The sequence below is a fragment of the Lampetra fluviatilis genome, chromosome 35 (assembly GCF_964198595.1).
Source record: "Lampetra fluviatilis chromosome 35, kcLamFluv1.1, whole genome shotgun sequence".
NCBI lineage: Eukaryota > Metazoa > Chordata > Hyperoartia > Petromyzontiformes > Petromyzontidae > Lampetra > Lampetra fluviatilis.
Window position 1 is genome coordinate 8,633,374 of NC_136309.1, and position 23,592 is coordinate 8,656,965.

The window sequence follows — 23,592 nt, forward strand, 5'->3', positions numbered from 1 at the left end:
GTCACTAATTTTCAGAGGGGGGCAACTTTCGCCAAAAAGACATTGATTATTCAGTGTTGAGGACCGGTACACCATTTGAAACCATTGGGGGTTTGACAGCAGTACGATGATGATGATGGGAGGTGTTTTCAATATTTGTGTATTGTCGGGGGCCGCACGTCAGGCGCCGCGCTATAGGCCACCACGGGCCTTGCAATGAAGACCACTGGGATAGAGTGTTTCGCCCTCGCACTGAGGGTTTTTTTTCTGGGTGCTCTGCTTTCCTTCTCACGCGTAAGCACGCAATAATTAGCCGACAACACCTCATACATATAGAGGACCGCAGAGCTTGGGCAATTGTTTGTGGCTTTCCGCTGGCCCGTGGTTCCATCTCACGCCTCCGAGTCATCCTCAGCGAGCGAATGCTTTGGTAGCGACGCGTTCCAAGTTGAAACTCTTATTCTTGTTATTATTATTACGACAGTGCAAGCGAGACGTAACGAGACGCGGGGTGTTTAATTGGCGGGCGTTTGTTCGTGAACGCAGGGCCCCGCCGTCGCTGTTGGGCTGCAGGGTTGCGTGGGGGGCGGCCGGGGGGGGGTCGAGGACGATGCATCAGCCCCACGCCAGCCACAGCAGCGAGAAGCGGGTGCAGCACGCGCTGTCCAGGTGCTTGCAGGGCCTGCACGACCTGCAGAGGACATTCCGTGGTACGCTCACACACACTCACACACACGCTCACACACTCTCACTCACACACACGCGCTCACACACACTCACTCACACACGCTTACACACACGCACTCACACACACACGCGCTCACACACACTCACACACGCTTACACACACTCACTCACACACAAACTCACACACGCTCCCTCACACACACACACGCTCACACACACTCACACACGCTCACACACACTCACACGCGTACTCACAGACACACTCAAACACACACACACACTCACACGCTTACACACACACTCACACACGCTCACTCACACACGCACTCACATACACAACAACCGCCATTCGCCACTAAGTGGCGGTGACGTCACCACGACGCTTGTGCCAGGCCACGTGCACCTTGAGGCCACGTGAAGTGTCGAACGCCCGCTGGCAGGAGGTCACGGGGCAGATCCAGCAGGTGCCACGGGTCGACTGACCGAGATAACCGAGATGACTGGCTGATGCACCACCTGTGCCCCCTACTGTACCAACTTGCTGTGCTTTAGCCACCCGGCACTCCGCTCGTTGTTGTGAGCATCGCTCCTCCGCCCTCCGTTGTTATTGGAGGGCGACTGCCTCCAACTGCCCAGTAGCGTCCTTCACGAGCCTCCTCCACTGAGGCCGATCTTGACACCGCTGGTACCAGTCATCGGCAAGTCCACTCAGCTCCACGTCCTCCTGTACCACATCACTCCATCTCTTCTTTAGCCCGTGCCGCGCCCGTTTAGCCCCCTCGATCCGGCCGAACAAAAGCTGTTTAGGCATGCGGTGGCTGGGCATGCGGGCTATATGACCCAGCCAACGCAGCCTTGCCTGCCGGAGGAGCTCACCGATGGGACTTTGCCCAGATCTTTCAAGGATTTGTGAGCTCCTCACACAATCCAGCCTGGTTAAACCCAGGATGGATCGTAGGCAGGCCAGCCTAAATGTTTCCAGCTGGCGAAGATGTTCCATTAGGGGGGTCCACGTTTCGCAAGCGTAGAGAAGGGAGGGAATGACCGTGGCCGAGAAGACCTGAAGCTTCGTGCGGAGCGACAGACCAGGTAGCTTCCACACAGCGTTACGCAACCGATGAAAAGATATTGCCGCTCGACTGATTCGGAGTGAGACCTCTGCTGATAAACTGGAGCCGGTCATGAGCACACTGCCCAGGTATGGGAAACTCTCCACTCTCTCCACAACTGCCCCATCACCGATTGGGAGTTGTGGGGGTGGAGTGTCCGATGGTACAAAATACCGAGGCAGGTGCTTAGTTTTGGTGGGGCTGATGGTAAGGCCCCACCTCTTAGTGGCACCGCTCCAGTCTCAGCAGCAGCGTCTCCAACTCCTCTTCTGAATGAGCAGCTATTACCAAATCATCGGCATACATAACGTGGTTGACCAATAGGGAGCCATCTCTTGATCGCACCCGGGCGTCGATCAGCCTCCCATTATCTCTGTACCAAATGGAAATTCCCCCGGTACAGCTATTGAAGGCTTCACGAACCACGCAGTCGAAATAGATGTTAAATAATGTGGGAGACAGAGGACATCCCTGTCGCACCCCAAGGTGTACAGGGAAAGGCTCCGACTCCCGGCCACGTAGTTTTACCCGGGCCCGCTCACCATCATGAAGGTCCTTAATGATCGTGAGCAGAGGGTCAGGGACTCCGAAAGCACGAAGAACAACCCAGAGCCCAGGCCTACTGATGGTATCATAGGCCTTGACCAGGTCAATAAAGCAGAGATGTAGCTCTTGTTGGAATTCCCTACACCTCTGCTGTAGCAGACGGACAGAAAATATGGCATCTGTGCAGGGCCGCCCTTTCCTGAAACCGCATTGGGGCTCCGCAAGCCTCTCATCAGCGTGCCTAGCAAGGCGATGTTGAATAATCCTTGCCAGGACCTTTCCCGGCACACTGAGGAGTGAGATGCCCCTGTAGTTGTTACAGTCTGTGCGGTCCCCCTTCTTAAAGAGGGGGACCACCAGGGCATCCTTCCAATCCTGCGGAACCCGTCCAGTGGTCCAGACTGTTGTTATGATGTCATTTAGGGCAGTCTGTGCACAAACGCCACCCTCCCTCAGCATTTAGCTTGGGAGATCATCTCTGCCCGGTGCATTTTCCTGGTCTCAGACTCCGGATCGCCTTCAGTACTTCCTCAACAGATGGCACCTCAGCCAGCCACTCACAGGGGGTGACCTCTTCCAATATTTGAGGCAGCGCAGCCTCAGCAGGGTTATCCCCACTTTGTGCAATGATGTTTTCCTGGCTGAGAGATTTTCCCTCCCCCAGGACCTCACAGAAATGCTCAGCAAATCTGCAAACCTGTTCCTGGGGGTCGGAGATTGGATCACCGTTTTTTCCCCTAATGATGGTAATAGGTGTGGTGCTGCAGGTTGCTCACACACACTCACACGCGCTCACACACACTCACACGCGCACTCACACACTCACACACGCTCACACACACTCACACACGCTTACACACACACTCACACACGCTCACACTCACACACTCGCTCACACACACTCACACACACTCACAACACACTCACACGCTCACACACGTTCGCTCACACACACTCACACACGCTCACACATACTCACAACACACTCACACGCTCACACACGTTCTCTCACATTCACTCACACACACTCACACACGCTCATTCACACACACACACGCTCACACACACTCACACACGCTCCCACACACTCACACACGCACTCACAGACACATTCACACACTCGCTCACACACACTCACACACGCTCACAACACGCTCACACACGTTCGCTCACACACACTCACACACACGAAGATAGATGCGAAGATTCCCCCATGCAGCCTTCGCAGATTGTTGGGCACTGGCGACTGCTGGCCAAAGGAGCACTGATGAAGGTCAACACGCGTGGCTAAAACCACGTCCGGCCGCCTTTGTCTTCCCACGGGCTATGCGCAATGCGCTGCACACGTGGCGTGCATTGCACGTGCAATTGCGACGGTGCCGTGACGTGCACACACGCAACGCATGACGGGGAGTCGTGCCCTGCCTGCTGTTCTGTGAGCAGCGCACCTTTTGTGTGCGGCTACTTTCAGCGAGTGGAAAAATCGCGCACGCAGGCGCATGCACGCACATGTTTGTCAGGTCGATTAAGTACCTACCGCTTGCCAGACTATTCAGAGGTATCCCCCCCCCCCCATCAATCATTTCGTATTGTAATAGTTAGCAGAGAGCCAATGCGTGCATTCAAATGTGTAATGCAGTGTCCCGCATGCCACAAGGACAGGTGAGTTATGAGCGCGCTCTCGGCTTATAATCAATCTGTTGCGACCCCGCCAAATTACAGCAGCCAGGAGTACAAATTCGCCGGCTTGAAAAATCGGTGCGGCATTCACCGATAAGTTACTGCTTCCGATTGGATTTGTAATTTCGGTCCGTAACCACGGGTTAATCAGCAGTGGCGATGTTACGACACAAAGCGTCCGCTTTGCTTCATTATGTCATCCCCCCAGCCGCACCGCGACACGAGACTGACTCTTGCACAATTACCGCACCCCCGTTCCTCGTAATTGAGATGCAACGCATCTCAGAGAGCGATGGTGAAACTCAGCTCTCGCGTGAAGATGCTTCAGTGCAGGATCGCGGGATTGTGAAGAGACGGCGAGCGCTTGAGATAGCCTCGATCATTTACGGATGAATGTTCGATCGTGATGGTGGTCGTGATGTTGAGCATGATGATAATGGTGATGTTGATTTTGATGTACGTATGTTAAACATCTTTCGCACCGCATGTGGCCAACCGTGCTAATCGAAGGTGTGATGGCGATGGTGATGATGACGGTGCCGAGATGTGAACGAACTCGTCTGCGATACAGGAGGGTTCTCGGTTTAGTTACTGACCCTGACACCTGTGTATTTGAAGCTTGCATGTTCTCTCCGTGGTCGCGTGGATATTCATCCGGGCACTCCGCATTATAAATATGCGTTTAGTATTTGGCTGCTATAAAAAGATAAAATCCACATGATAAGCCAATTTCGTTGAGCTACTGTTTGTGGCCAGGTCACTTCTGAAAAATAGCTATATAGCTCAGTGGGCCTTACCTGGTAAAAAAAAATACAATTATATCGTTTTTAGTTTTAATCGAGAAGTGGTTTGACCAAGGTCGATAATGAATAAGTGAACTGACTGAATTCATGATTGCTGAAGTCCGGTGTTGCTTGATTGCGCTCGGTGAAAGATTATTCTTCTGCAAGATCACGATGATTATGGTTATGTTGATGATGATGGTAGTGTCGCTGATGATACTGATGATGATTATGATGCTGGTGATGGCAATATAATGATGAAAGTGATGTTATTGGTGATAACGATCATGATATGATGGTGTTAATGGTGATGATAAAGGTGGTGCTAATGATGTTGATGGTTACAATGAATCTTCGATCATCATGATGATGCTAGTGATGTTGATCATGATGATGATGTTGATTATGATGATTGTGATGGAGATAACAATGATGATGACGGTGCCTTTGTGTATGTGCAGCCACCTTGGGCACAAACCGCTTCTGCTTGGATGAGCTCGTGAGCAGGGATGAGGCAAATCCTCCTGTTCTGCTGCGGTGTATTCTGGATAGGGTTAACGAGGTGAGCCATAAACATCACTTGCACCACATTTAAAGGTCATATTTTTTTTTGCACAGCACAAAATGGCAAAATGCATTTTTCAAAAATATGCAACCATTTGGAACATAATCACGATGTCTGTGCAACTATGCTGTGTGTAATGATACGGGGTCATAGATGTATTTTCCTCGCCGATGAATACGGCTGCATGTTTTTTCTTTTGCAATGCGAACTGGCGACCTGGAGGTGATCTGGATATTCAGGTTACGTGCCAACGATTTAAGACTTTTAGGAAACTCGTGTGACAATAATAATAGGGTCACATTTGGTATGCGTGCCAATCTTGTAGCGCAAGGCTGTAGCGAAGGCGCCGCTATGTTCCGGTTAGGGGGCGACGTTGCAATGTGGCTTTTACCCCAATTCAGTGACTTACGAGCAATTTTAATTTCGTAACTGAACGGTTGTGCATTTTCCGCACGATACAGAGGTTAATACTGTGGTAATATCACCACAATCATGCGCCGTATGCTCCACAGCAGACCGTAAAAATACCATGACATATTTTTTTAAGAATACAAATGGGCCATATGTGCCGGTGTCATGGTTAAAATGTTGTGTCTTTATGCTGAAATGTACTTACATTGCTCAAGATAAATATTGAGACCGCACAGAAATACTGCGGTGGTTGTTGTATCATGCTTCCTTGGTTAGTTTTCTGCCTTATCTGCTTCGCAGCACCAAACCAGATCTGGGTCAATACTGCCTAACATTAGTGCTCAATGCTACCAACAACAACATCAACAACACGTGCTGTGCATTGACCAATTTGGGTGAAGAAACATGACTTTACCGAAAGAACCAAATAATAATTCTTGCAGTCACGAAAGCTCCAAAATTAAGATTGAACCACTTCTACGGGGAAGTTCTGAGTTTGCCTTTTTCTCTCTCTCTGGGTTTTTTGTTCTCTCTCTCTGCCTGTATATTTGGTGTGATTTTTTCTGTCTACACTCGTTTTTTTGTCGTTCTTGTGTTCTGCTCTGTCTGTGTGTCTCCGTTCCTCTTGTTTTTATGTTTTGTCTTTCTTTGGAATTTTCACACTTAAATTCGAACTTAGCAATCTTTGAAATACGTAATCGACCAGGCTATGCGTTAATTGTGTGTTGACCGACTCTCTGTGTCGTTTTACATAACATTTCGATACTTTGCTAGGTTGTTTAATTTAGTGTGTTATTTCTCCCTCTAAGCCTGCGTACTTTACTACGCGTCTCTTCGTACTCATTGACATGTACATTTTTTCTCTAACCCCTCCCTCTCTCTGCCTCCGCCCCCCTCTGTCTATTTAAGGCCACCCCACAGAGACGATCACCCCTCTCTGTACCTGTGTTGCTCTCTCTGTGTATCTTGGTGATATCTGTCTGCTTATATGTCTGTCTGTGGTTTTCTGGTTAGATTTTGTGTCGCCATTTCATTATACCTGATGATGATTGCTTGTGTTGCAATCGAAACGTCGTATGCTATTATTTAATTTATTATTTTATCTTTATACGTGACTTTACCGAAAGAACCAAAGAATAAAACATGTGTTGTGTAGAGGATTGACCCCCCTCCCCCGACCCATAATCTGCCATTGACAGGACCATGTGAACGTGCACTCATTAGAATAACGTGCTTCCACAGCCTGAGCACTTTATCACTGCAAACCGTTCAGCCAACAGGCACACGCATGATCTGCTCTAATTGATCAATACCGCTGCTGTCAGTTGAGGACTCCATCATGGATGGGTTCACTAAAAGTCAGAGAGCTTCTTTAACTTGATCGTTTGAAATAAGCGTTTTTTTATCGATTAGCCCTGCACCCTTATATTTTTAAAAACGCTTCGCGTTCTGTTGCACATTTTTTGCACTATAAGCTTGTAAACCGCAACTGATGTGACAACGCCCAAGGCGGTGTGGATCACGTGACGAATGATATCACTTCACGGTCACAAAACCATGGGGGAAAATAAGTGCAGATGGCTACAGCTAGATGATTAAATGATGCACAGTATTTACTCATGCTAGATGCTGCTACCCACTGGTTAAATGTATTTAATATGTTGTTCATGACAGCCCATGAAATCAGTAAAGAAAAACATTAGTGATGTGGTTATTATTGATGCCCCCAAGCAATATCTCAAAATACAAGCATAAATGTGTTTTTTTCGATTGGGTTTTATGTATACAGTGGATACATGCACATCCCTTTGTCAATTCACTGCTGGGTGATGGTCTTCACACATGGCTTCTGGGGATAATATGACCATAATTGGAAAAAAGAAATAGCCTTTACCCCTTCTGGCAATAATACAGGCGTTAAGATGTTCAAACACCAAATAGACACCGATTGCAATATTCCCATAGAAATGAGACCACACCTCACCACGGTGGTCGATGTGGATTAGGCTGAAGGTGGGCGAACGTAAGTTGTAGCTCCATTGCCCTTAGTTGGGCCACCACTTAGCCCCACTGCCTATAGCAACTCTGCTGTGTGGTCACCCATCTAAGCTTATTAAAATCAATCTCGCAAAAACAAAAACGGCTCTATGCTGAATTTGTCATAACAAATTCCGATCTTACAGCCTGCTGTGTGGTCGCCCATTCAAGCGCCGCACGGACTCAACTCTGCTTCGTCTCTGAGATCCGAGAGTTCTGTTGCATTCTGGGTGTGTTTTCCACGTTTTTATTTGCGAGGTCCAAATATTCGCATGGTAAATTTTTCAATGTCGTACTTGTACCACGATTACTATGTCGACACACAATAGACTTGTGACTGAAAGGACTCATACCCGATTCCAAACACTGTATTCAACGTTCAATCGATGGATTCAGTGCCGTATATGAGTAAAGGGCTCCAGGATTGGTTCCTTTTCAACCCAGATAACTTGGTGGACTGGTTGCAAAACTGTTTGCAGGCTGTGTCCGATCAACCAGCCTATTACGATCAATCTAGCAACGTAAAAAAGGTATCATGCTGAATTTTCTTCATAATTTCTTGACCACAGTGGGTTGCTGCCTTGTCACCAATGCCATGCTGTGTGGCCGAATAACACCACTCGCTTGACCTCCCTGCGGAATAGGATTTTTGTTATAACAGGCGGTGGAAATAAAATGCAGGAAAAGATTGTCCGACTGACAGCGGCTACAAAAAACACTCAATCGGCACACATCGTGTCAGACTAAGCTCTGTTTTCTCTCCGTGAACTTAAGATTGTCTCGGATAATAATACTGCAGATGAACGATTTAACGTAACTTTTGTAGTTATTTTAAGCGATAGAGTGCTACATGGTCAGTTATGAGTCACCTGAGCTCATCATCCTTCTGGGGTCGATACAATTTCTATCACGTAAAAAAAAGTCAACAATGGTTATCTATGGATATACTCGCACTCTCGCCCCCACCCCCAATGGATGTACCGCACTCTCCGCCCCCCACCATAGGAATGTGGAATGTCCACCACTGGCTCAGGTATCTGAACACGACATGAGCCACTTTCTCAATTCCTGCTTGAGCAGGAAATCACTTATAGCTCAGTGGGCCTTACCTGGTAAAATGCACATACATACTTTGCCTTGCAAACGTAATCGATCAAAGTCGACAGAGAGGATTTAATTCTGTGATAGCAGCTATCCCCATCCGATCTATTCGGGTTGGAATTGTGGTCCGATTAAGCCTATGTGATATGGTCTCAAGCAATAAAGACCCGAATAATTCACGCTTATTGTATTAACTAGCTTTACTACCCGGCTTCGCCCGGGACTTGCATTCACCACGCCCAGCCGCCTTTGTCTCCCCAGTGGCGATGTTTACACACCACACCAGTTACTCGTTTGATGCTGAGTCGACCTAGGGGAGGCCCAGGACCGGTTCAAATAATCGTCATCGGTGGTGGCCGTGAGCAGGAATCAAACTCGGGTCGCCGGGATCGTAGGGCAGCGAGCTAACCACTACACACAACTTTCAGGGTGCGTACGGCAGTAAACGACTGAAATAATAAACTAATGCTGCGCGAAGAACGCCTTAGACCTGCAACACATTTGTATTTCACTTTACCCGCGATCAGCAGGCACACTCCGTTATGCTTCCGCACACGGGTCATATGACAGATGTGACGTCACAGCTCACTTGTCCTGCAAAATATATGCATTATTGCGCCCCTCCCCCCCCCCCAAAATACAAAAGTGTCATTTTATAATTTTTGCATAGTGTAAAGTCTGGAAAGTACCCACATGGCAAATTTCAAGTTTGTTGCATCTCGGGAAGTACGCTAAACATTTTGAACAGACACACATAATCACAAATTTCCCTTTTATATATACAATATAGATATCCCAAACGAGTTCATGACGAGTCGTGCACAAGCACATTTAACAACAAAGCTAAATACACTCGTCAACAACACTGCAATGACCATTGCCCTGAAACGTTGCCGATATTTTATTTTATTTTAAGGCCACAGTGTTGTTGAAGAGTGTGTTGCGTTTGTTTTGCTATTAATATTCCAGACATTTATCAGTTCTTTTTCATATTTTCTCAGCAGCTCTCCCGCGGTATTTATCACCTGATGACGATTGCTTGTGTTGAGATCGATATGTCGTGATATTTTTATTATTTTTTTATAATTTTTTCTATCTATTTGACTTTACCGAAAGACCCAAATAATATTTATCAGTTGTTTGGTGGTTTGCAAAATTTATATTTGGAACCTTGGATACAAAGACAATGAGCACACACCGCTCATAGAACCGGCACACCAGCGAGTGTACGTGTGGCACAGAGTTGAATCGTATCCTTCGTCTCGTCTCCTATCCAACCTTTCACGGTCTTTCTCCAATATTCTGCACAAGCCACCGCTTCTGGTGTTTGGCATTACCAAATCTTGAGGAGTAGCATTGTGGTGCTACGAGGCATCTCAGGAGATGATCCGTGTGGTTTACTTCTCCTAACAAGCACACGGTTCAGATGTGCAGAAGCTACCCCTCCCATGATTTCACGAGAGAGTTGCATCTGCCGAGACCAACTCTCTTCAATCTGTTTCGGCTCCGCCACGTTAGCCATTTAGAATTGGAGCCCAGATGCGAGCTCCTCACTGCGGGGGGGGGGGGTGATTCATCGCCGCCTCCATTCAGCAGCAGCTTTTTCAGAGTCGAATGCGAGTCCGTGACCCGGCGTGACCCCCTGCTGGAACCGCAGGCTTCCCAATAACAACGCCGAGGCACGGTGGTTCGCGCAGCCGACTCGCCCGGCTTTCCGTTCAGCCCATCGCAGCGATCACGTCCGCTACCACAGTGCAGACTTGGGCGAACGGGTTAATGGCGCGCCTCTGCCGCCGTTAATTCATGAATTTATAAACGCGTGTTCTTCGAGTGATTAGATCACGAAAGTGGATGAAATAAACCGGGGTAAGTTTTTTTCAGCCGGTGAAGCCTGCCGTTTGCACAGCAGATGATTTTAATCGTTTACAAATTTAACGACCCCCCCCCCCCCAAATGCAGACGATGGCAATCGTAAAGGCAATAAAGAAGGGATCACTGCAAAATAAATGAACTGTAACTTATCTTACACCATCTTTCCCATTTATGAATCGTCGACCTGTCTCTGTACGCCATTAAGTTTTGTGTACATTGCCGGCCGTGCTTACATTGTGCGTGTGTTATCGCTTCTTAAAATGCACTATTGTAATATCCCACCCCCATCCTGGCCAGTGGCTGGGATAGACGATTAAATATGAGGAGTTTCTCTAGCCCTGCAACTGCCGCGTCAGTATATATATGTTTGGAACATTCCATGTCACATTTCCCTTGACGTATAAACCGTATTGCTTGCTTGGCTTCGGTGCATTTTCCCCGAATTTACCCCTCTCTATTAAACAACACTGCCTTGAAAGAAATAAAATATAAAATTAATCGGCAACTTTTCGGGTAATTTGCTCTTCTTCATAGCACAAGAAGGGCTATTGCCTGAAACTTGACTGATGATTTCCCCCCATCCCCTTTTTAAGGCCACAGTGTTGCTGACACATTTTTGTTAATTGTGCTTGTGCATCACTGCCAACGCAGCATCACCAACTTTCTATACATATACACAATATATATTATGGTTCTGAATAATTTCACATATTCTCATTACTATTTTTATTTTACCAGGTTAGGCCTAATGAGCTATATATTTTTCAGAAGCGACCTAGCCACAAATGACAGCTCAACGAAGTGACTTATCACGTGAACATTTTTAGCGGCCAAATACTCCAAACGCACATTTCTATAAAATACGGAGGGAAAAACCGGAGGACGCGGAGAAAAATCCACGCGACCACGGTGAGAGAGACACGCAAATATACAGCAGCTGGCGTCAGGGTCGCGATCGAACCCACGACCTCCTGTATACCAGGCGAGGGAATTAACATCTCACCACCGCGGTGCCCAATTGCTAATCGGGTGTTTTCAAGTGACCTATACAAAGACGACACAACATGGATTGTCGTGATACATAATTTGAGTGCTTAGTTAATAGGATGAAATAACGCATTGTAATCAGGCATGCCCCCTCACGATAGACATTAATGCTCGCTTACAATGTGCAGCGGTGGTTGCTGAGTGGCGCTGCATCGGTTCGTGCCCTGCACCCAGTGACCTCAGTTAGATTCCCCTGACTATGGCGAATATCGGTGGTGGGTGATACCGGAGCAAGTCCTGGGGCCTCCCCTTTACCAATCTGCACTGACTGGCCAGTGTGATGAAGTTATGGACAAACGGCAATGGATTTATTCAACATATAGGCTTTTGCGACCAATACATATATTTTATTCTATATACTAACTAGCTTGTTAGCCAGTCCTAGGACGGAAGCTGTAATATGGCAGTGGTTGTTGCACGCAACTAAGTCATAAAACACTTGATAATTGTTTTTTTACCCTTTTATCTGGCAACAAAACTGACACCTTTTTTTTACAAGGAGTCATGTTTGCATAGACCACAATACCTGCAGTCATAATGCAAACAAAAAACATAACTCTGATAATGTATGCACTGTCCTTGAAGTTGATTGGTCCACACCCTAGACAGCTTTCCTGGCGTAATGTCACAGTAGCACTGTATTTAACGGACCTTCAATTACTTGAAATCCGCTGCTCTGATCCTGACTTATCTTCCGCTTTCGCTCGCTGGGGTTGAAAACAATTGGAGTTCGATACAATGTCTGCAAAGTGGCAGAGAAATGTTTATTGTAGCATGATTTGGAAGCGTAAAGTAGATTTTACCTTTTGTTGGACGTGCCGAAGAAACAAATAAAGGCACCAAATGCACCGCGATGCGGCGTAGAATTATTTATTGCCTTCACTTTCTATAAAGATACGTAAAATCGTAAGCGAAGTTTCGTAGCCGCTCGCGTTAGTCAAAAAAAGCAGACATACATGAATAATAATGAGGGGGGAGGGGCATGTCGAGTGACGTCACGCGCGGGACACACACAGCCTTTTGCTCGTTATATGAGCTGCTGTGTTGATGTCTTTATTAGCTTTACTTTGTATGACGAAAGGTGAAAATGAAAGGTTATTTGCGTCAACAAATTTCTGTTTCCGCTCTACCTTGTTCATACGGAATGACGTCACCCTTTCATGATTATTAATGAAGGGGGGCTGGTCCAGGTGTAGTGACGTCACGTGCGTTACACACTGACATTCTTGGGTAAATATAGTAGTCAATATGCCAGACACATTGTTCCCCCCCCCCCCCAGCGGGCGTTCGATACACCACGTGGCAGTTAAAGTGCACCTAGCCTGTCACAAGCGCCTTGGGGACGTCACCGCCACTTAGTGTCGAATGGCGGTTGTTGTTGATGTGTGCGTGTGAAATAGTTTGCTGAAAAGGAGCTCTCTGCTCCTCATCATAAAATCCTCACGGAAGCTCCACGGGTTCCTGCTCTCAGTGGATTCATAATTTGTTTTGCGGGTCAGATGGCGATGTGTTGTTTCGTGCGGTTGTTGAGCGGTGTTGAGATTTTTCTCCAAGGCACCCGGCAGTGCTGAAGTGGTAATATACAACGGGCCACGTTTGTTCATCACGTGGAAACTTTATGCATCGCCTGTGTCAAGGTAGAGGAGGGTGTACGACATAGATTCTACTTAAGCGATCTGACCAATTCACTGTTACGATTAATCATTTACCCAAAAGTCAATTGTGAATCATAGTGTAATAAAAGACTTGACCACGATCTCTGGCTCAGTGTCCTTTATTCGGTCCGTACTGCGTTCCCACACGGCTGTCTCTCTTATTCTCTCTGTGCTGGTTCCGATGTCACTCCAGTCCACATCAGCAGCCCCGCTGCTGTTCTTGTCGCTCTTGCAGCCCCACAGCAGCTCCGCTGCTGTACTCTCACACAGCTCCCTTGGCTGTTCCTGCTGCAGCTCTGACAGCCTCTTGCTGTCTCGCCTTCTCGTCGCTCCTGCGACTCTTGGCAGCCACCCCGCTGCCCCTCACACACAGCCTTACTGCCTATCTCTATCTGCAGCTTTACACCTCCCAGTAGCTCCCTACTGTTCCCAGGGTTGGCTCCCGCTTCTGACGGTGCCCCCTCGGCTCGTACGCCCGCGTGGCCCCACACCTTTCCATTCACACCCCGACTGCCTTCTCCTTCCGGTTTACCCGCTTAAGGACCCCCTACCTTTCACCCACGTCACCTGGCTCCGCCTCCTCGTGACGTCACATCCGGAAGGTCGCTTTCGCCCGCATTACACCACCCTCCCCCATAGAAAAAACCCAGCCGACCTCGGCTGAACAACACCAAAGCGTAATGCGGTGAACCGACCTTCCCCCTTAAAGGACACTAAGCATGCAATATAACAACAAGAACAACACACAAGTAACATCGACGAACGTACGAAAGCATGCGATAAATACGACGGCAAGAACAAGAACAATAACAACATACAATCAACGAAACGTAAGCGATTTGGAACGAGTGCGGGTCGCCGGCCCGTCCCGGACGGTCTGCGGCCCACTTGTAGAACGGGGACGCGATGGAACACGAGAAATGACAGGGGGTAATTCCCCTGCTGCGATTGGAAGTCCACCGACATCTCGTGTCCCTGACGAATCAGTCTTGGTCGTATTCCGCGAATGCGCCTGCAGCGGGGTCGGAAGGGTCGCCGGGCTTGAAGGTACCGCAGCCCTGGCAGGCGCCCTCCGAACAGGCCCACTCCTCCCCCGCGGTGTCACGGTCGGCCTGTCTGGAACAGGTACGACAGGCGCTCTAGCAAGATCAATGGCCGCAGGCGGGGAAGAGTCAGAGTCAGCAGCAACAGACCCCGGCAAGGCAACATTGGGAGATGACGCATCACGTAGGGGAGCAACATATGGTTTCAACCGCGACGTATGAACAAACCAACGGCGAGAACCAAACTGAACGCGCGCTGACTGTGGATTGGGAACCTCAATGAGGCGCACAGGACCATGCCAAGGTTTGTGCAATTTAGGAGAGGTCCCCGGCCGCACCTGCGGGCAATGGAGCCAGGCCAGGTCTCCCACCTTCCAGGGGCACTCCCCCTCAGACCGCCGAGCATACCGCTCGTTCCGGGCCTGGGCTTTGGCCGTAGCCACGCGGGCGTTTTCCCGCGCCTCCGTAACCCGGTGAACCGTGTCCTGAATGTATTCAGGGAGTGGTTTACGAGGTCCCTTCACCCCAGTACCCAATTGCACATCCACCGGAGGCACGTTTTCCCGACCATACATAAGGTAAAACGGCGAATACCCTGTAGCCGCATGGGGCGTCATCCTGTACGCCGAAAGCACTCCGGGGATGTGCAGATCCCAATCCGATTGCTGTTCACTCACAGTATGGCAAAGCATGGCAGACAATGTCCTGTTCAGCCGCTCAACCATACCATCCGTCTGCGGATGGTATGGAGATGTCCGTATCTTCTTAGTCCCAAGGCCCGCGCACACTTCAGCCAATAATTTAGAAGAGAAATTTCGGCCCTGGTCCGTGAGGAGTCTCTCCGGCGCCCCCTTGTCCATAATGTACCCAAACAAAAAGGCGTCGGTGATGGCCGCGGCCGACTGATCGGGCAACGGCCAGGCCATCGGCCAACGGGAGAGATACTCAACCCCTACCAGCAAATATTTATTTCCCCTCGCCGATGGTGGGAAGGGTCCCAGTATGTCCAGTGCCACCAATTCATTGACTCGAGACACCTGAATCGACTGGAGAGGCGGCACGTAAGGATGTTTAGGCGGCTTACGCCGGGCGCATTCAGGGCACGCGCGCACGTGCCCTACGACATCTGTCGCCATGCCGTGCCAAAAATAATGACGTTGTAACGTCAACAAGGTCTTCTGCACCCCTAAATGCAATAGTGTGTCACAATGGAGAGTTCTAATCAACTCAAATCGCAAGGACGTTGGTACCACCACACGCCAGCTTTCCTGGAACCTTTCTTGCCACATAAGCAGACCATCTCGGAGAGCGGTTCGCGCCCCCACAGCCGAACTCGGACTCCCATTGTCCCTCATAGACCGCTTCCGCATGGACAACAACGACTCGTCCATCATCTGTTCCCGAATCCAGACAGACCGCGGCAGATTCAAAACCCCATCAGTCGGTCCCGGTTCCATCGGAGTATCCGACTTCCCGACGGCCAACGTAAGCGGCTGAGGGGGGTTCAGAATCGGCGAACACCTATGCGTCCCCGACGCACATTTACAAGGGGCGCGCCCTGGTAATCTGGAAAGTGCGTCAGCGTTCGCATGGCGCACTCCCTTCCGATGTTGAATTTGGAAGGAAAATTCCTGCAGCGTGTCCAACCAACGTGCCCACTGTCCCGATGGCTGGTCCATTTTAAGTGCATATTGCAAGGCCGCATGATCCGTACGCACAATAAAAGAACGACCGTAAAGGTACGGTCGAAATTGCCGTAGGAAAAAAACAACCGCCAAAAGTTCTCTACGAGTGACACAGTAGCGTGTTTCCGCAGGCGACAAGACTCGGCTACCATACACCACGACGCGCTCTACGCCCCCTTTAGACTGTGATAATACCGCCCCAATACCTGTGTCACTCGCGTCCGTATCAAGAATGAAAGGGCGATCAAAATCGGGATAATCCAATGTCGGGGCCGTAGCCAATAGATCACGCAGACTCCGAAAGGCCGCCTCTTCCGGCTCTCGCCAAACAAATTTCCGTCCTTTACCCGTAAGGAGATGCAAGGGCCTCACAATCGTCGCAAACCCCGGCACAAATCTTCGGTAATACGAGGCAAATCCCAAAAACCGCCGAACATCCCCCACAGAGGCCGGAGTCGGCCAATCCCGGACACACGCCGTCTTTTCCGGATCCGTGGACACCCCCTCTGCACTCACAATGTGCCCCAAATAACGGACGGACCGTTGCAGTAGGTGGCATTTCTTTGGTTTGAATTTCAAATTGGCAGAGCGCATCCTCGTGAACACTGTCTCCAGCCGCGTTAAATGTTCCTCAAATGTGCGGCTGAACACAATAATATCGTCCAAATATATAAGACACGTCTCCCACTGCAACCCCGTCAAAACGAGCTCCATCAATCTTTGAAATGTAGCAGGGGCCGCATTCAATCCCATCGGGAGGCAGTTGAATTGAAATAACCCCTGCGGCGTACGGAATGCGGTTTTCTCCCGTGAGGACTCGTCAAGGGGAAGCTGCCAAAATCCCGAAGAGAGGTCCAGTGTGGAAAAGAACTTAGCCCCCGACAATGCGTCAAGGGAGTCGTCCATACGCGGCAGGGGGTACGCATCTGCCACCGATATCTTATTCAATTTCCGGAAATCGACACAAAATCGCAAGTTGCCATCCTTTTTCTTAACCAAGACCACAGGAGCGCCCCATGGGCTGTTAGATGGCGATATAATGTCCGCAGCCAACATGTCTTCCACCGCCCCCCGAACGTGTTCTCGCTCCGCTGGACTCATCCGATGCGAATTTAACCGAATAGGGGCAGCGTCGCCCGTCTCAATGTGATGGGAAAGCAACGATGTGCGTCCCAAATCCAAATCGTCGGAGCTGAACACATCCGAATACGTCAGCAACAATTTACGCAGCGCATCACGTTGCCCCACGGACAGGGAAGAATTTTCGTCACATAAGGTAGCGATCCAACGATTATCCGAACCCCTTGGCTCGGAAACACCAGCGACCACTCCCCGGCGATGCGGACAATCGTGCGTCGCAAACGCCGTAGTGGCATGTGCCACAACCGTACCGGCCGGAACACGGATGTTTTCCACCCCCGCATTAAGCACCTGTAAAACCGGTAATTGATCCGGCCGGACGATGGTCTATGCCCCAACTAACGCCAATCCCGTTGTTATCGTGGCGGATGGTGACAACAAGACCCCTAATGCTCCTGGCCGATTGGGCAGGGGCTTCCGATACCGCAAGGGTATAAGCATCTGTGAACCAGGTGGGATGTCCACAGATGCGACGGACAGCGCCTGCACCTGTACGGCCGAAGCAGGTCGCCCCCAGGGCGACGGCAGAAACGAGATTCGACGGCCCCCCGGCAATTCAATACAATTCTCATTGATTTTAATCAAAATGGGCATCTTAGCCAAAAAATCCGTGCCTAGTAAGCAAGGAACCGCCAAAGATCTCGATATTAACACAACGCCCGAAGCCGACACATCCCCTATAGATATCTTAGCATCCACCTGGCCCACGATACCCATACTACCCCCGTTCGCAGCGACGCAAGACCCATAAACCGGACGCACAGCCCCCGGCGGAATGCCCAACAGATGGAAAATGACATCCGATATAATAGTCGCAGACGCTCCCGAGTCGACCAAAATGCGCACGTCCACACCTTGTATGGACCCCGGTACAGTGGACGAACCCGTAGCGGCCGCGACAACTCTCCGTGCCAATTTGCGCCACTGCGTAACTGAATGAAAAGGCCCCGTCGATGGCCTTTCTTTAACAACAACAATAGGATCGCGCAACAAAGGTGGTGGGTGAGGTGTAAAGCCTTGCCGAGTGTCTGGTGCGTGCCGACATGCCTGTTTCGGAGGTTCCTTGGTCGGCTTGTCCGGTGTTGTGTGCTCCTGCTGCGGCGGACCCGGGAAGCGGGCCCAGCAATCTTTGGCGTAATGGCCCCTACGGCCGCAGCGGAAGCAATCGGCCTCGTTGCGCCGAAGCGCAGGTCTTGCATCCCGGCGGCCCCGTCCCGATGGCGTAGCGCGCGGCCCCGGCCTTCCGCGTCCCGACCATGGAGAGGAGGCAGCCGTCAGCTCCTGTGGACCCCGCTCATCCGGCACATAGATCGCCCTTGTGGGGTCCCACCCCATCGCGCCTCCTTCCTTGACGGGCCCACCGGTCCATGCCGCCACTTGCTTCCAGCGACGGAGATTAAACTGCGCATCCAGACACTTTGCTGCCGCCCGGGACGTGAGCTTCTCATGCCCACACACCGGCATGGGGATCCCCAGATCCCGAGACAGCTCCAGCATTTTTCCCAATATGAGAGGCTCGAGCAGATCCTGTGGCGTGTCAGGATATGCTGCCATGGCCAGCTCCAACACCGCACCCCTGAACGCCACGGGCGATTCTTCGGGTGCTCGTTGTCGTTGAGCGAATCGCCGATGCGCGTCGTCAGGTGGCTCATAGGCGTCGGCCATTTCCTCAAAAACTCCACATAAAGTCTTCTTCTTATCGGCCGTTATGGAACGGAAAAATCGAACAGATTCGTCGTCCAGTAGAGTCGGCAACACTTCCAAGGCCTCCGCATCGGTCCATCTTGCCGAACGAACCGCCGCTAAAAATCGGCAGGCGAAAGCGCTCCAATCGCCCCCGATAGAGAATTCCTTAACTGTAGTAAGGTGGCGACTCCGACTCCTCTTTACGCCGTCTTCCAATGATGGTTGTTCCGGAGGCAAATTCAAAATGGCGTCGGCCCGCGGCGTGGCCAAGATGGCGGTTTGGCGCCGCGGAGCGCGCAAGATGGCGTCTTCTTGCCGCGTGGCCAATGGCGGCGGCAGGGCAGGCAACGTGGCGGCCCGTGGAGCACCTTCTCGTTCCATCGTCGTCCTTGGCGTAACGAGGTGACATAGATGCGCCAGGACGTCCTTGAGTGTCTCCAGTTGTTCTGCCACCTGTTGCCATCTTTGGTCAGCGTCCGATGTTGTTGACGGACCCGCCATCGCGCCGACATCTTCCACGCCCGTCCCCGTGCTCGCCTCAGCAGGGCTCTCCTCCACCACCCCAGCAGAATCCGTGGTCGGAGGGAATTCGTCGTCGTCGGACGAAGAAGCCGATGCTGGCGCCGGGGGAATTTTCTTCCTTACTTGCTTAGACATGCCGTTTCACTTCTGACCCCAGTGTAATAAAAGACTTGACCATGATCTCTGGCTCAGTGTCCTTTATTCGGTCCGTACTGCGTTCCCACACGGCTGTCTCTCTTATTCTCTCTGTGCTGGTTCCGATGTCACTCCAGTCCACATCAGCAGCCCCGCTGCTGTTCTTGTCGCTCTTGCAGCCCCACAGCAGCTCCGCTGCTGTACTCTCACACAGCTCCCTTGGCTGTTCCTGCTGCAGCTCTGACAGCCTCTTGCTGTCTCGCCTTCTCGTCGCTCCTGCGACTCTTGGCAGCCACCCCGCTGCCCCTCACACACAGCCTTACTGCCTATCTCTATCTGCAGCTTTACACCTCCCAGTAGCTCCCTACTGTTCCCAGGGTTGGCTCCCGCTTCTGACGGTGCCCCCTCGGCTCGTACGCCCGCGTGGCCCCACACCTTTCCATTCACACCCCGACTGCCTTCTCCTTCCGGTTTACCCGCTTAAGGACCCCCTACCTTTCACCCACGTCACCTGGCTCCGCCTCCTCATGACGTCACATCCGGAAGGTCGCTTTCGCCCGCATTACAATAGCAGCGGATAGCAGCGCTGTAAAAAATTCCAAATGCTCGTTATTCATGCTCCGTATTCAGCATACATATTGCGAACTCATAACAAATATATGCGCAGACTCGCGTCAATTGATTGTCAAATCTTCACTTCAATGGATTTAATATAGAGTGCGTGATTATCATGCAAATATGTGGATTCAATATTATCTTTAAAATTGGCTGGTGAACTTTACCGATGTCTCATCTTAATGTTTTATTGCAAACGTATAGCATGTGAGCATTGTTTATCAACGTGCGGATCTGCAAATGTGTTTATATGCTGCATTGAAAAAGTACAATATAAGTAATACTGCAGTTTGAATACATTGCAAATTGTTACTCATTACCCTTGTCAGTAATACCAGTTGTAGAAATTCTACATTCCTATGACATGGATTCTTGTTTTTGGTGGTGACCACTTTTTTAATACCCTCGAATGATTATTTATCAGCTTTAAAAAATTAACCCGTAAAAACAAAGTTGTTCACTATAAACCTTTATATGCGTGGCGGCTAGAGTCCTCTCGTCCTCTGGCTTGAGATGGCTGCCACCTATGGGTCAGATGATTGCCTGGCACCATTAAGCAATTGATAATTAAATATAAAAAAAAATCCTAAAAAGTGTAAAATTTTGGGGGAAAAAATTCACGAAAATAAATTGTCACGCACAACGAGTCTGTGTGCAAAATGTCAGCTCGATTGGATCACGGGAAGTGGGTTAAAAACGACCGAAAGATTTGCACGGTCGTAAGCGCGCAAGCAAGTGAACTTAATATAAAGGATTTAAAAAGATGATGGATTGAGTCCGCTCCTCACCTAGATTTGAATTCAGATATGAGATTGGTCATATTGCAAATAGTGCCAAATGGAGAGTTATATTACTATATATTTGCACATATAAATACAAAGACAAAAATTCAGTATGTTGTTTACAGTATAAGATCGTGGGGCAAGTGCTGTTAGCAAACCCCTATCAAGGTATCTGCACTGTGCACCAAAGAGTGGTTATGGTGAACACCACGCCTGGCCACCTTTGTCTCGCCATTACTGATGTTTACACACACTGTACCAGGTATTTATTTAAGGCTGAGTTGACCTCGGGGAGGGTCAGGACCGATTCAGATATGTGCCACTGAAGTCTTGGAGGTCGCTGCATGTCTCTGGTGCAGCAGCTGCGGGATCAGACGGAGGGTAGACATGTTGTGGTGGTGGTGGATTCCACAGCGTTGACCGTAATCACATCTCCCACCACTCCACCCAACATGTAAATACAAAGACAAAGATCCTCCGTATAGCCTTAGCAGACTTGGAGCAAGTACTGTTAGCGATCACATATGAAGGCCGCCTGGTCGCGTTTGTCTCCCGAGCGACGATGTTTACACATCGCATCAGGTACTCATTTGAGGCTGAGTCGACCTGGGAATGCCCAAGACCAGTTGAGATCATTATAATTATCTAATATAAACTTTGTATTGAGGCTAGCATGCCATCTGTTAAAACGTGATCAGGATAAGCGTCGCATTCAGACGTGAATGGAGTTCAAAGAAATCGCAAACACCTCGTGAAAGACCCAACGGCAGAAGATCCCCGGTTTTGATCTTCCACAAAGCTCATGGTCCACCCTCAAACAGCTTCCGCACAAACAATGCCAGATGCGGATACCTGATGCACAAATGGAAAACTCTCCAATGCACTACTGTGATCATCCAGAACAGGACCGTACAATGTGTAACGACGCAATGCCGAATCCACAAAGACGAAGGAGACATCACAGTGAAGCAAACTCCGCTGAATTTCGATTTAAAGCTTTCGTGACTGCAGGGATTCATCTTCTTGGTTCTTTCGGTAAAGTCACGTAGAAGGGAAATAATAAAATAATAAAACATAATAACTCCGCTTTTCCTCTCTCCACCACCTGAATGTGAAATAGTAGTTGTTACTCTGCCATCTATGTGAGCCGTGACGTGCGCCATTTTATCTCTCGTTTGCAGGTGGAGAAAAACTGCGACTATGAACAATTCGCTCCGTTGGCCATTTTGTTCCACACGGCCGTTTTTCAAGTGAGTGCAAAAGTCACGGCGGTACGCCGGTGATAACGGCACGCTTTTCGCCGATCTTCTGCAAGATTCGCCCTATTATTTCGAGTGCAATTTCGTGGACCGTGTTGGCAGATGGTGCGAACACATTGTCAACGCATTCTGAATTTTTGTCTGAACATAGCCTAAACTACCTTATCGCTTAAACACAAATAGGCTGATGTTGGCATTTTCTCTATCCACTGAAAAAGGGCGATATTACGAATCTTATTACCGTATTCACACACGCACATGTGCAGTAGCCCTTTGTCAATCCACTGCCATGCGGCTCACGGGGGTTTATTTGAACATACTTCATGACCACTGGTTAGCGCGGGTTGAAGGTTTTTTTATTTCGATTAATAAGCTCAGAGTATTCGCATTTCTACATCTTGCGTATTAATGAAACAACAATAATTATGAACATAGTTAAATAATCCACATAGATCAATCCACTACTGATTGAAAGCTGCGCTCATGCTATGTTGATCACGGTTTTTTTAAATTACCAGCATGGTGAAGTATGGTGAAACTACCCCATGACCAACACAGCAATGTACGGGCAGCTCTCCATTGAGTAGCAGATTGACAGAGGGTTGTACATTTCGATTTAAAGCTTTCGTGACGGCAGGGATTCATATTCTTGGTTCTTTCGGTAAAGTCACGTAGAAGGGAAATAATAAAAGAATACAAATAAACGTAATAAAATTCTCACGACGTTTCGGCCATAACGCAAGCAGCCATCCTCAGGTGAAGAACAGAGCTGTCGGAAAGACAGCGTCCTAATTTAATTATGTTTAATTTTTTTAATTTTATTATTTCCCTTCTACATGACTTTACCGAAAGAACCAAGCATAGGGTTGTACATTATTAATCAAGCCTTTTTATTATTACAGTATTTGAGCATTTGGAGCTTACGTTAATGCAATGTAACATAATTGCTTTAATTACTTAAATAAATAACACTTTCTTTTAACAGGTAAAGCCCACTGTGCTGTTAACGCATTTTCAGAGGTGACCTGGCTACATGTGATCGCTTATCAAAGTGGCTTATATCATCCACATGTGGGAATGTATAGTATGAACCAAATCATCTAAATTTTATAATCGTTGAAGCCAGAAACAAGAGGACCCAGAGAAAAATCCACGTGACCACATGGAGAAACATCACGCAAACTCCAAATATGCAGGGATCGTCAGGGTTGGGAGCGAACCCACGACCTCCTACATAACATCTCTCTCGCCTGC

General features: G+C 49.2%; 1 protein-coding gene across 1 annotated transcript in view; it reads left to right on the plus strand.

Annotated features, from left to right (window-relative positions):
• Positions 1–589: 589 nt before the first annotated feature.
• Positions 590–23,592, plus strand: part of LOC144944669 (phosphoinositide 3-kinase regulatory subunit 5-like) — a 58,200-nt gene continuing 35,197 nt past the window's right edge. The window contains exons 1-3 of the mRNA XM_078873028.1: positions 590–689; positions 5,245–5,345; positions 22,261–22,329. Of these exons, the coding sequence (XP_078729154.1) occupies positions 590–689; positions 5,245–5,345; positions 22,261–22,329 (270 nt within the window). The remainder of the gene's footprint in view (positions 690–5,244; positions 5,346–22,260; positions 22,330–23,592) is intronic.